General features: G+C 39.8%; 1 protein-coding gene across 1 annotated transcript in view; it reads left to right on the top strand.

The window, feature by feature from the left end:
* The window catches only part of ATF6 (activating transcription factor 6), an 82,906-nt gene that overhangs the window by 19,813 nt on the left and 48,387 nt on the right, over positions 1-14,706 (top strand). The window contains exons 9-13 of the mRNA XM_049808130.1: positions 3,991-4,134; positions 5,982-6,101; positions 7,033-7,135; positions 8,301-8,365; positions 12,522-12,636. Of these exons, the coding sequence (XP_049664087.1) occupies positions 3,991-4,134; positions 5,982-6,101; positions 7,033-7,135; positions 8,301-8,365; positions 12,522-12,636 (547 nt within the window). The remainder of the gene's footprint in view (positions 1-3,990; positions 4,135-5,981; positions 6,102-7,032; positions 7,136-8,300; positions 8,366-12,521; positions 12,637-14,706) is intronic.

Raw genomic sequence — 14,706 nt, 5'->3', positions numbered from 1 at the left:
TTTATCTACACTTCTGAACAAACATCTGCATGAAGTATTTAGTGGTTCGTTCTTTTTTCCCTTGGATCTGGTTTTGCATCTTAAACAAGCTGATAGCTCAGCCAGCTTAGACAGGATTTTTGTGGCTGTGTGAAAACCTTTTAATGCTCAGGGTATCTGGGATGTCCAAATGCAAGCTGCGAAGCCTTGGTAGGCACCCCAGGTGTGTAAGTGTGGCCAAACAGAAAAGGTTCCAGCTTCTAAATTGTTGTCTTGTCCAGTAAAGCCATTTCTCAGCTTCAGTCTTTCTTGACTTTTAATGTGGGGCAGCAACTCAATTCCTGCAAATAGTAGGACTTGCTCAGGGTATATATGCCAAAGTGCTCTTTGTTTTCCAAATTCTCATCTTGTAGCCCAACAGAATGAAAAAATTGTCCATGCTTTTACCATCTGTCACATTAAAACATTTTTTTTAAGTAACTATTGATACCTTAGCTGAAAATACTGGTTTTCGGAAGCTTTTTATACCTCTGAATGGGATCATCTACCTGTCTTTTTCACTGTTTTAGCCTCTTCTACCTGATATTTTTGAATGCTCAATATTGACCTCACCTTCAGTGTCATGGTGTCGGGATCTGCTCTGTAGGTCATTCCTGTTCCAGCTTGTATTGTCGCTGTTCTGCTTAGCACTTATAAAGCTCAGGATGCCTCAGGTGGACAGGTGTTTCCACATTTAGCTCTGTAGGAGAGGTCCATCTTTCATCCCAGCTGCTAAAGGGATTCCTTGGTCCTAAGTCATGTTTTTCCACCATGCCAATTTAAGATGTCAAAGGAGGAATATTTCTGATATCCTCTGTCATACCCTCATGTTCCCACTTGGCCAGGAAAGGTCTTTGAGAATGAGAAGTCAGAGGATATAGACCATTACCTGCATGTCATCTCCTATCTATTACCTGAAGATGGAGCCCTATTTACAGACAAACTCCGCAAGTGACCTCTCGTGGGAGAAAGGAAGGGGAAGAAATGATACAACAGAACAACAACATCTATTCAGATGGGGAAAAAAATAACAAAACTCTCCAAGTAACTAGAAGGTGGAAGCAGGGCAACATTTCAAGTTGTGGGATTTTTCCTTATCCAAAATGAAAGTTCTTTTAGTTTTGGGTTATTGCCACAAACCAAAGAAGCAAGGAAGGCCAATATTATTTTTTTTTCACAGACATATTTGAAACTTTGAGAAGGCAGCTTCTGATCATCTTCAAGGTCCTAAAAAATGAATGGGGAAGGGGAGACAAATGTAGCCCATGTAGCTTAAGGCAGAAATTGCTGCTAGACCTGCTTCAAAAGAAGCATTTTGTTAAAAATAACAATCCTGATAAAGGAAAGGACATTGGAATAAATACCATAAATAATACCATATTTTGTCCTCAAGTTGGTGCTCATGTTCTCAGAAGTGGGAGCCATGGTTTATGCCTGTAAGGATGGCAAAATGTACTCTGTTTGCCGCGTCCTTTGTCTTTTGCTGCTGAAGATATCTTCTTTCAGGTTGAAACATCCCATACCTAGTTGCTGCCAAAAGTGAAATTTTAATTTTCATGAAAAGATTAAGGTGTTTTAAGCATGAGAAGAGTAAAAATAAATATTTCCTCTCTACTAAAGCTGATATAATAAAATGAGGTGTGTGTGGTTTTGAGTGGCTAAAACAACTAAATTACAAAAACTGAACATTATCTGTGATTGCAGAGCGGAGCTTATCTTTATCCTTGATGGACTTGGTTTGGGTTTCTCTACGTTTGCTCAGAGTTCAGGGGGAACTGGAGTAGCAACGTGTTGCATGTGGCACTTCACTTCAAACTAGTCACCTTGCCAAGCTGGAACCTGAAATAACAAGAACTGCCTTTGCAGAGTGAGGCAAATAGGAAGGAAGAGCCATCATGGAAAAATGCAGATTTGTTACAATTCTATTGATTTGGGGTTTGTCAGCCTTAACTAGATAATTACATGGAAGGTTTCTCTGGTTCAATGTGTCATTTTGAACAGGAAAGGAGAGAAGTAGGATAGGATAAAACGCCAGACCCAGTAGGTCCATCAACACACTGAATGGCTGATACACTTCAGGCTGTGGAGAAACAGTTTGTGGGAGAATTGCAACTTTCAGGTCTTCTGATGGATATTCTTGGTTTCATGAATAAACTTCCACATACTTTTAGCTGTCATGGCTCCAAATTAGGTAGAGTAGGGACATTATACAGATGAGTCACTTCCAGCAGGAACATGTGGTATACCTTTAAGAATCAGCCTGAGTTTTGAGCTCTGGTTCTGGGCTTGAGATGCTGCCAGCTGTGCCAGTGCTTTCACTGGAAGAGAAATAAACTATAATAGATAGTGGAGATTGTGTCTGTAAAATTGGATATCCTGGTGTTGCTTGATCTGTGAGGCTGTGAATAAACCATCTAGCTTTCCATGCTATGCAGTAGAAGCAATGAGACATTTGGATGCTAGTGTACATATACAGTAAAGAAACTGTAAGTATTTTTCTGCTCACTGTCACTAGTGAAAACAGAGCTTGTAGCACTTCTGCTGCCCTGGTTCTGTGCTGCTGCCTGGAAACCTGAAGAAGAGGAGGCAGTCCAAGCGACGTCAGCCTGGATCTGGGATTGCCCTGGCTCCAGCGGTTCTGCAGAACGTGACACAATTACTCACAGGGAGACCTGGGTTACTGTTAACAGGAGTGCAAATGTGTTGGCAAAAGAGAGAGGATTGCTAGGCAACTACGTGTGCCTTCTGCTTAGTTGTGGAGTATTTAATCTGCCCTCCTTGCTAGTTCTTGCCTTTCTCTGTTATTACCTTTTTTATTCATTGCCTGTTGCAAAGTAATGCTATGTAATAAATAGGAAAATGAGATCTTCCTCTGCAGAGTTTATGCTCTGCTACACAGGAGAGGTGGAGCATGAATTAAAATGTACTCTGTAGGCAGTGATCAACATGCATGGCAAAGATCTTATTGGCATGCTGGGGTCTTGTTGGATTTTTGTATTTTTGCTGTGTTGCTGCTGGTGATGCTCTGCTGTTGTCAGCTAAGAAGGTTAGGACTTGATTTTGTAAATATACATATTTCAGGAAGCAACCTTGTTTACGAAAGAGTAAAGCTAGTCTCTGGAGAAGATATCTTAAACTATTGCTTTTGTGCTTTCAAGATTTCTCACTTGTAAATCACTCTTCTGAACTAGGGTGCAATCGATCTTTTATAGCAGTTGTCTGGTCATATTTCCAGCTCATACGTGAAATGCTGCTATGTTGCTTTGCATGGAGAGCAGCACAGATGTTCCTATGCTGCATGGCTGGCTGGCTGGCTGAGCAGCCCCCAGGGGAAGATCCTTAAATCAGTGCAAGCACAGACCAGGACAAGAGGGTATCTGGGACCATGACCTACTGCCCTATGTAGATGGGGTTGTCAGCTCTGCCAATGTTTCTAAATCCAAGTAGAATTGAACACGTATAAGTTTGCGTACAGTTTTGTTAGATGTCTGGCATAATATTCCAGGCTTGCAGCTGCACAGAATTTGGTAGCTGTATTTTCCTTACATGTTGTATTAATATAAACTATGTCAATTGTGCTTTGAGGCTGATGAAAGTTGAAGTTCAGGGGTACTTTGATTTGAATATGGGTAATTTTCTTATGTCTGCAGAACTAGGTTACAAACAGATTGATCTCAGTTTCATCAGGTGAGGCTTATGGGGTGACATGAAAACCAGAGCATCAAAATCTTTCAAACAATTAAAACTGAAGAAGAGAAAAGAATTGCTTTTCTGTCTACTAATGCTTTGAATGGCAGTAATATAATGACACAAGACATCATGTTTTTATGTTAGATATGATGTGAACCTTATTTATGTAACATAGTAGCAGCCAGAAATGTATCTACCTGAGTATTTAACACATTACAGTAAAGTGTCTTGCAGACCCTTCATATATGTGATATGTTTTGCTATGGTTATTATGTTTTCCAGTGTATTTGAAAAGGATCCCAATGGAGTTGATTCCGCTGCGAGTTCCCGCCACCGGACTAGAAATCTTCTGGAGTTCTCAGCTAGCCAGGAGTCCAGCACAGCTCAGAAAATATCTGGGGACATCATTCCTGAGAAGAGTAATAGGTGAGATGAGAACCTTTGACTTGTTTTAAGTGGCAGAGGGCAATGGTGCTTTTAGACCTCACTGCCCTTGCGTTTGCTAACCTTTTTGGCCAGTGTCATTGCTGCTCTTATAGAGCAACTGAGTTTGCAAACATGGTGTTTTGAAAGCTGATCTCTTTTTTTATTATTATTTAACAAAGTTTACCGGGTTGCTTTTCAAATGAGTATGATGTTTTATGTCTGAGATTACCCAATACGTAGAGCTTCAGAAGTGTACGCGTGGCTATGCTATATAGTGTTAGGGACAGCGTGGTGGAAGAGAGCATACAAACAAGTGTATGTCATGGAGATTTTCATGACCTCCTTCAGTTCTTCATCTGTCTGCTTTTTTCCCTGATCTTTATTTTAGCTTGCATAGTTATGGTATTTGTCATATTATCTATCTCTTCTTACTTTTCAAGCTGGAGTACTTATTTTCTCAGTTGCTCAAGAGAAGACTGGGGAAGTTCATGATTAAGAACATACTCTGAACTTAGCACTGTACTTCTTTAGAAACCTCTGAGTCCATCCTTATGCTTACCCGTTACTTAATTATATAGTTGCTTTCAAGCTTCCTAGATCTCTAGCATTTGGTGCATAAAGGAAGATATAATTGTCTCCAGACTGAAGTCTGGCTAATCCAGCTCATGTTTTGACCTTACAAGATTTATCCTATCAGATTGTCCCTTTCCAGTAGAGTGTTCTGGCAGGTTGAACAAAGCCAGGCACAGATGTGCAGAAAGCCCTAATGTATTTTGCCATGCAGAAAGAAGGCAATAAATCAAGAGCCTTTTAAGGCTGTAGCCATGGTGAGGGCTTTGTGTCCTATGTGGCATGTTTCGGACCATGACTTATGCGACGTAGTAGTAGAGTGGTTCTCTTAGGAGGTTATGCTAGTGCCTATACCTCCTCCTTTTCTTTCACTCTTTCACCTTGTTTTTTGGTAAGCTGTGGGCTCTTTGCTGCATATTCTCCTTTATGAGTGCTAGATGCAGTAAACAGGAGAAGCAGACATGAAGATGGAGAGAAAGCTGGGAAGGGGAGGGGGAATGTGAATAAGGCTTTCATAAGCTTTTATACCTGATCTTTCAGAAAGAATTTGAGATTTAGGAGCTACAAGTCTCTGTCAAAACCAAGAGGACTAAGGCTGTTATATTGATACCCTATCAAAAAAGGCATTTATAATACATATTTGGTGATAGCAGTTAACCCCTCGGGAGGTACGGGTAACCAGGAGAAAGGAATATTGGTCTTTGCTTTGTTGCTGAGAATGCTGTGGATTTTTGTATTGAAATACATGCTCTTTCTCACTTTTTTTATCAAAGCGAAGCTAGCTTCCGGAGACTGTTAGAGATGTAAATCCCCTCCACTCAGTGGTAATATAGTTTGTGGCTGCTCCATTGTCATATAGCTCACAGTCTTTACATCTGCATGGTTTTAGTGACTAATAAATTTAGTATTTATGTAGCAAATATTGCTTGGCTCTGGAATGAAAGAGAAAGTTGCCTCTGCAGAGACCTCATAGTTTACATATCATGAGGAATATTTTACAGGCTACATTTTCTTTCAATATCTGGCCTGTTTGGGAAGAGATCCAACATCTGCTAATGCTTAACCGTCTGTTGAGTGCTATCAGACCCCTCTGGGGAATTGACTGAGACCATTGGATGTTTGATAGAAATTGTTATTCACCTGTTTCAAAGGTCCCATAGGAGCAGCTGTAACCATTGTGGGTTTGCTGATGATAGTGCTTATTCTCTGGATTTGGTCAAAGGTTCATGAAAAACTATTTTAAGGGACTTCCTGTTTTCTTTTTCTTTTTTCCCCAGGTATGATCGTTCTGTATCTGATAACAAAGCACTGATGATAGTCTCAGAAGAACCACTGTTATATATTTCACCACCACCACCCCCCTGTCAGCCCCTGATCAACCGGACAGAGTCACTCAGGTGAGCAAACAACCTTTTCTGAGCATTTAAGCTTTTATTAGGAGTTTAGATATAAATTGTGCGTGGAGCGAACGCTACTGGACAGTCAGCTCTGGATGATGTTATTGTCCGTTCATAGTGTTCATTCAGTATGTGACCAGTGCCTCTGTAAGTGTCTGCACTGTCCAGCGTCTACTACCATAGAGACAGGAGATTGATCTGGACCGTTGTCATCTTTTGATGTTTTCAGTAATGATTTTCACTCAGTTTTCACATTGGTCATTTAGCAATAACCAAATAACAATTTTTTGATTGTCTGGAGGTTTTTCATGACTCAAAAGAGAAATCACTTCATATGTAGAAATGTTCATAATATGGAAATCAAGTCCAGCTAAAAGCCTGTTCCATCTGAAGTACATAAAAGGTGGTCTCCTACTTTTCAGCTTCCAATACAAACAGACTTAACCTGACATTGCAGATGTGCTTTCTTCACTGTTAAAAAACACCTAGCTCCACTTTTTCCAAAGATATGGGTGCCTCACTAACCTTATCTCTATTCTGCTTTGTCCATTCTTTCTCTCAAATTTATCTGCCATATTTTAGCCTTCTTAACAAGTATTTTATCTTGGACTGATCAACTTCTGATTTTAAATTTCAGTAGTCCTTCCAGTAATTTCAGAATTACTGTCCATTGGGCAAAAGAAAGTACTGTATCTGCTTTATATTGAAACATCCATGATCCCAATAATTTATAGCTATTTCCTTATGAATTCCCTCATAAATTTAATCATGCAATTATATTTTCTTACTCTGATATTAAAAATAAGTTATCATAAGGTAAAAGAGTAGTAATCTGCAGTGTCTTTATAGCGGCTAGTTAAACTGTTTTCTAAAATGAAAAAAATTCTGCCACTATTCTTTGAAACATCTGTTAATACTTGGGTTTTTCTAGGCTCAATCATGAACTTCGAGGATGGGTTCATAGACATGAAGTGGAACGAACAAGATCTAGAAGGTTGTCAAATAACCAACAGCAGAAAGCACGGGTTATGCAGGTAGGCAGGTTTATACTGGTGTGTCAACAGAATGACAAGATAATTTCAGACAACACAACAAAATATTCTCTCTTACTTGTCTGTGCTTGTCATTATAGACAAAAGTAGCAATGGTGCCTGTAATTAGGGTACCCAACACTTCCCATTTTAAATTGCTGGGTTTGGTTGATTATTATGTTGTCAAAGTTCTTCTATTCCTGCTCTTGGATTCAGGCTAAAGGTTTTCAATTTTTTTAGCAGTCATCAAAATATGTTCATTGTTTTCTAAAATGACTTTTATGAATTCTCTGTAGGCCTGTGTAAGGATAATGATTAACAGTTGATGAACGGAGAGAAATACAACCTATAGCACATTCGTCTGGCTCATGGTTAAGGGGCTCAGCTGATTGGTTTTGTTGAAATATTTCTATTTCATTTTTTCAGATTTTTGCTAGAGGGATATGTTTTTGGTAAGACTACATAATTATGAGATTTGTGCTCATATTTCCCATTTTTTAAAATCCCTGTCGTCTACATGGCATACCAATAATGAGGATGAAATTAAGACCATGAATTTTCAGTGTTTCATTTGATTAAGGCTAGTAACAGCCTTAAAAGGAATGGCACTTAACAATTTGGGCAATACCACATTTTTGTAGAGAAAAATTATTGAATACTAAACTTCAGATTCTTCTCACTGGTGTCCAAAGGGGAATGGTAGAACATTTAAGCAGGGCAAGGTCAGTGTTTCTAGTGTTTCAAACACCAGAAGTGTGTTGTGGGTAGTCTGTTTTGGCAGGGGTACAAAGTGGAGGTGACCTTGTAAGAATTCTGCAAATCTGACATCACTGATAGCAAATTTTGCACTTGGATGACACAATATGTACAATTACTGTGTATGGTGCTAGCCTCCCTTCTTTGACTCTGAATGTGTGACTTCAAATGTGGCTGTATTAAAACACTTGCTGCTTTTGTGTTTCCAGCTTGATTGCTGGCCATTTCAGTTATTCGTGTTTCACCAGTGGGAAAACATACATTTATTGTTCAGGGCACTGATTAACCTCTGTACCCCCTTTGTATATTTACTCCCTGCTACAGATGTGCACCATGTTTTATGTAGTGCCAAATCAAGGAAATGCTTGTTGTTTTCGCTTTGTGTCATCTTTCTGTTTTCCCCCTTTTTCAGAGCTCCCTCAGTGAGAAGGCAGATTCCCAGCTAATGGCCATGCCTTACACAGACACCAGCCTCAGGTAAGGCAAAACAACTGCTTTGTTACTGCTTTCGACTTAATAATCTAATTTTTACCAATAGCTGATAGAAAATGCCAGTTTTCACCTTGTTGACAGGATTCTTAAGTCAGGTACTAGCTACATATTGGCTTAATTTCTGTCCCTTAGCAAATAACTGCTTTTGATGATTCAAACTACATTTAAAGAAACCCTGGTATCACAGCTCCGCTCTTCTGGGGTTTTTCTACCAATGAGTCCTAAGAAAACCTTTACTTCACTCTGCAGAGTCCCTTCCTAAAGAGATTTGAATCTTTAGGGAATAAAAAAAGAGGAATTGTCTTGGGAATGTCTGGAGGAACATCAGTAGTTCATAAGAAGGTTTCAAAGAGTCTGGTAGGAGAAAGGTTTCTCTCACTATCTTCAAGAGTTGAGCCATTATAGCTATTACCAAATTATTTTGACAAAGTATCATTACATCTTATTTGCATGGTTTGTCTTCATCTCCTGATTTTCCCTGATGATTAGAACACAATAACCCAGAGTTTCCTGATTCCCGCTGCCCCCACCCCATGCCATATACCTATCCTGTCCCTCTTCCTTAGGGACAGGAAGAACTGGAAAGAAAAGCTTAAGGAAACAAAAGTTCTCTCTCCTGAATTTGCTGTGACAGTGTTTAAAAGGTTCTCTGCTTTGAAGTGACAAAGAGGAGTAAGCAGAATGGAGTATAAAGTGGACTTTTTGTTGAGAAGAACACCTGAAATGTTGCCACTGAAAGTAAGACAGCTGTGGCCCTTCCGTTTGCAGTGCTGCTTTTAAAGCAGGATCAGCCTGGGAGAAAATAGCAAGCTGCAGGCAAATGTAATGGAAACTGGGCTGCCAAAATTTGATATGTCTTGACTAGTAAGAAAAAAAGAAAAAGGTTTTTTAGTTCTACCGGGAGATGGAGGATGTCTGTTTTAACTGCAGACTGGACAAACAAGCCTCGTGGCATAAGGCAGTATAACATATATGCCTACATTACTCTTAAAAAAAAAATCTGGCTTATTAGAAACAGTCTGCAACATCATGCAGCTCTGTATGGAATAATCTGCTGTGCTCAGAAGGAAGTAAGATTTTTTTTTTTTTTTTTTTTTGGATGAACAGGACCAGTGAGTCATGGCAGCTGTGTGCTTTGACTGTCCTGGAACTGCTAAGAACATAGAACAGACTTCCAGTTTCTCCCAGAGCCATGAGCTGTTAGATGCTCCATGAAATCATAGAATCACAGAGTAGTTTAGGTTGTAAAGGACCTCTGGATCTCTCTAGTCCAACCTCCTACTCAAAGTAGGCTTAACTTCAGGTTTACTCTCTGTCAGAAAAGTCTGTCTCCATCTCCTTTTGTTAACCTCCATTTGGAAGCTGAGGATCGCAGTGAGACCCCCCTCAGCCTCCTCTTCTCCAGGCTGAGCAAGCCCAGTTCCCTCTGTCTCCTGTCTCCCCTTCTACACCCTGTACTCCAGGCCCTGACTATAATGCAACCCAGTATGCAGTTGCCCCCAAGATGCCCTACTGGCTTGTGTTCAGCTTACCTGCCGTCACCCCAGATGCTTTCTGCAGTGCTTGTGCCCCATTGATTGGGAAGACAGGAAAGATGCTGTTTATTCAGTTTTGTCATTGATGCTACTCCTGAGGCACTGCCTATGAAGAACTGTTAATGAACTGCATTGTCTCTGCAAATGTGTAAAACCAAAAACTAAACCACTTTTAGGTTTCCTGATAAGTAATGTGAATGTTTGTAGATGGCCCTGAAGCTTTTACTAATGATTCAAATGCCTTTTTGTGGAGTATACAGTCGAGGCTTTTAATTTTTAGTACTAGTGCTATGACTGGAAATTTAGTGACCGTTACGTTCTAGAACACCCTTGTTAGTGACCTGAGTCCATGAACAGGAGGACATTAGAAGGATCTAGATTCACCTCTGTAGCACTGATGATACCAAGATTGTCATGTTGGTCATGAATTCCAAAAGAAAATTGATCAATTGAAAAGTATTGCAGTGAAGTCAAAGCAGAAGAAAAAGGTCAAAATCAAGATGATTTCAAAGAAAACCATTAAAACCCCACTAGCCCCCACCCCAGCTCTCTTCAGTCTTTTTAGCTTTCTTCAGAGGTAATTTTGATGAGGGTTTCTACAAGTGTGTATTTAGGGCTCCAGATATCAAACCAGCACTTTCCAATGATTTTAGTTTCTAAATTTTGCCCTATTAAAATTGTGGTTCTTGGTGCATAATGCACTGAGTCCACAACCTTATTCCTTCTTAAAACAATCATATGTGCAACATCGTAGTGCTTTGTGATGCGTAAGAGTGCCCTTTGAACTTTGAATACACACAATTTAATATGATGCTTTCTTGTAATACGGTAATGTATGACTAAAACAAGTGGTAGCTTTGCACCTGTTTTCAGATCTTAAATTCCTCCCTTCCTTTCATGGAGGAGTCCATAGTGGGTACTCTTAAATGCCCAAAGATAAGTATGGTGTAATACCAGTGGATTACTGGTATCACTTGGAATCTGGGACTTGTGATAGACTTGTTCCACGGACCCAGGAGAGCTTTGTAAAGGCCCAGTGGTTTCCAAGTGCTTTGGAACAACTTTCTCCCATGGCTGGATTTAGAATTATAAAAGGCTGCTTTTTAGGTCTAGCTGTATCTTCTTGAGTGTGGGCGAGCAAACGGATCTGTGGGACCTGTTTCAGTTTTCAGGATGTGTTTTACTGAGCAATGTGTGGGCGTGATGCCTTTTATCCCAGTAAAACTTCAATGCTGAATCTCAGGGGTGGTTTGGTGGGCCTACATGTTTTTATGAATAAGTAATCAAGCTCACATTAGCTCCAATCTTTGTTTCCTGTGTGTGAAGGATGTGATCTGATTCTTCACTTGCAGAGTTCTGCTAAAGAGAATATATAGGGTAGAGCTGCCTGCTCTTTATCCCACAGGACTTACACCCCCAATCCTGTTAAAGGGCAACTGGCTTGGCAGCTACAGTCCTTTGGTTGCAACAGGGCTATATTAGCAGTAAGAGAGGAGATAATGATGGTCTACTATTACTGCTGCTCAAGAAATCACTTGATGATAGATTTATGCCTTGTTTTGGGTGCCTAGTTATGTATATTTTAGAAACATACCAAAATAATCTAAGTCAGCCACCATAGTTTAAAATCTGGGTCAGCAGAAGATAGCTTGGGAGGGATAGCCTGATCAGTGTTTTTGCCACAAATACTGCAAACAGACACTATGCTATTAAAGTGGGAAAGAATTAAAATGACTGGTTGAAGGTCCAACTAATGGTTTGTGTAAGTACAGCTTTCCAGTTTGATTAAATATGTTATTTTTGAATGGGATTAGGGCAAGTATACATGATAGCAATACGTGCTGGGAATTTCTCACCTTTCCAAGATAAACAGTGGATAAGTACTGTGATTGTACAACTTGCCAGTGTTTTTTCTTAGAATAGTTTAGACAGAGCTTCTTTTCCTCATCTCTGATATATGTAAGATGAGAATTGTGAAAAAGATGAGCCAGAATTATGTGAATATCTTATTTTTGTTCCACTGTCTAAATTGAAAATCAAGACCGAATCTTTGAGTTGACCAAAGAGATGAAAAAAAAATAAAAAATAAAATAATAGGTGAGTGAGAGAGAAGGTGGGGTTGTCACTTGACAGTAAGTGAAAAGCTCTGTTTATGCTTAAATCTTTGCACTTCTTTCAATTTGAGTGGTTTGGATCCTTAGCAGTAAAAAAATTTAAAGAATTATTAAATGTTTCGATTTTTTATTTCAGAATGACATTTCATGCTAAAATCTATTTCCAGAAGTCATCACAATTTTTCAGACACTTCAGGTTGACTTGAAACTTTTTATTTTTCTGTTGAGCTAGCAACAGGTTTTTGCCAGCCTCAAAAGCATGAATAAAATCAAGCCTGGAAAAGTTTCCTGCAGCAAGACCTTTAAAGCACCTTGAACTTTCAAAAAATACCCAGTAGTTTCACTGTCTTCACTTGTGTTTAATGTTCCTCATACTTCTCTCAATGGATGAAGAGCTGCTGTTCTTTTGAAAAGCAGATCTTTAAAGTCATTGTCTCACTGAAGTTAACTTTCTTGTCTAAAATAATTACATTCCCCTCTTCTTTATTTCAGCAGGAACTCAGGGAATGAGCTGCAAGTGTATTATGCCTCTCCAAGGAGCTATCAAGATTTTTTTGAAGCTATTCGCAGAAGGGAAGATACATTCTACGTGGTGTCATTTCGCAGAGTAAGTGTAGTACTTGTTCAATACTGGCTTTTTATGTGTATCCATAAGACTGTTTCTAACACTGAACGTCTTTCCTTGTAATACAAAAGATGACCTAGTCAAGGTTGAAGCTAAATTTGTTTCTTCATAAGTGATGCTTCTGTATATCCTGTACAGTAATATGGCCAGACCATGGTCTTTGCAAAATATGCCCATCACAGTTAGGAATGGAAAGAGAGCTTTGCAGAAAACATTGTAGAGCCATGGCAAGACAGCACAAAATTGCATGATCCCTGTGGTTAAACACTTACGCATGGTAGAAGTCCAATAATCGGAATAGTTAACTGGATATTTATTTAGTAGGTGTATAAACTTTTTGTGCTTCTGGGTATAGGAATAACTGTACCCTGTGCACAAATTATTTCTGCAAGCTTAACATAATATTATTTCTATCTTCCCCTAAAACACTTGCATTTGCCGTTTTATGTGTCATATATTGCAGCTGTACAGGACCATGTGCCATGGCACATTTTTTCTGTTGTTTTGTGACTTGTAAGTCGAGACATGAGAAATTCTGCTGTCTGTGCTGGGATAAAACATAGACTTGTGCTACAGCTTTGTCAAGAACATCCTCACATCTGCAGCACAGTTAGTGACAGTAAAAGCTGTTTTAAAATGGAATTCCAGGTGTTTGATGGCACTTTCTGTACTGCAAGCCTGAGTGGTGTTGAAGCCAGGACAGCTGCAGTAGTGAGAAGCTGCTTGGGATTTGACGGTGGAAAAGATCAAGAGAAACAGTGGTTGAAACAGCAACTAGGGGTGGAAGAGTTTATTTCCTCTCTTTTGCAGAGGTCTTGATAAGTCCTTTAGACGTGTCTATAAGGCATATTTGGCCCTGGCCTGAACATGGGGTCTTCACTTGCTAAGCCTTCTGCCTTGCTATTTTGCAGTCATGATATTAGATTGTTCTATGCCTGTTCGCTCCCAGCCACGGTTTTCCTAGGAACCTGCAACTCTGCATGTGTTTCCTCACCATAGGAGCGTCCTGAGAGGTGTCCCAGGGTGATGGGAGACCAGTAGTTACAACTACAACAGCTCATCCAGCTACAACCAATTCTGTGCAAGAGCACACAGATGAGTGTAACTAGTTTTAGTAGTTTCTGTGTTGTCATAATTCTACCAATCTGTAGACGCCATATGTACATAGGTAACACATCCCTGTTTGACCTGTTCGACAGTAACTTTCTTAATTGGTGATGAGATACATGTCTTTAGAAAAGGTTCAGGCAAAATAAAAATGGCGGCGCTCTTGTTAGGATTAGAGTTTTTATGCTGAGTAGAAATATGAGGTTAGTTTCCAGTCTTGGGATTACTGGGTTGTGTCACAAGGCTGGAATTTTGTTATTAAACACTTGGCATGTTCTGCTGTTCTTTCAGCTAGCAACACAAATATAGCCGACACCAGGCTCCACATATCCTGGGGATGAGTAGAAGGGAGTGGAGAACTGATTATAAAAGTTTTTCTGGAAACTCCAAACAAAAAGCAGAATAGTGTTTGTCTAGTTCTTCAGTTGCGGCCGTTGCTGTAGTCCACCTGAATGCATGTACTGGTACATAGGTTCTGTTTACGCTGTCAGATTAATGACCTGGAAGTTGTCAGCTCTCATTTCAACTTGCAGAGCTGTCCTTGGAAACAGAGTATGTCTTGTGCCACAGAATCCCTGCTGCTTGGCTCTGCTCTATTAGAAGGAGAGGTGTGGGGATTTTTTTAAACCATCTCTGAAGTTTATTTGGTAGCAAAGCTGTTGGTATTTCTGTTTTATGAATGAAACGTCCTCATATTGAAGGCAGTTTTATGCATTACCTCATTTATTATTTTACCAGGGCAGACCTGATCTAGTGACAAGCTCTGCCCTGAGGCACTTTTAAATGACTTGCCTGGATTCTTTTGTGAGTGCAGAAGAAAGGACTCCTGCACAGCCCGAGGGGTGCTGTCAGCAGGGCCCCAGTCAGGGAGGTGCCCTTTCACCTTCTCCTGAGGACTGCTGACTTCATTTTCTTTGGACCAGACTTCCCTCTTCATGATGATTA

This window comes from Accipiter gentilis, chromosome 8 (assembly GCF_929443795.1).
Source record: "Accipiter gentilis chromosome 8, bAccGen1.1, whole genome shotgun sequence".
In the NCBI taxonomy this organism is placed as follows: domain Eukaryota; kingdom Metazoa; phylum Chordata; class Aves; order Accipitriformes; family Accipitridae; genus Astur; species Astur gentilis.
The sequence above is the reverse complement of the archived record's forward strand: the minus strand, read 5'-3'. Positions and strand labels throughout refer to the sequence as shown.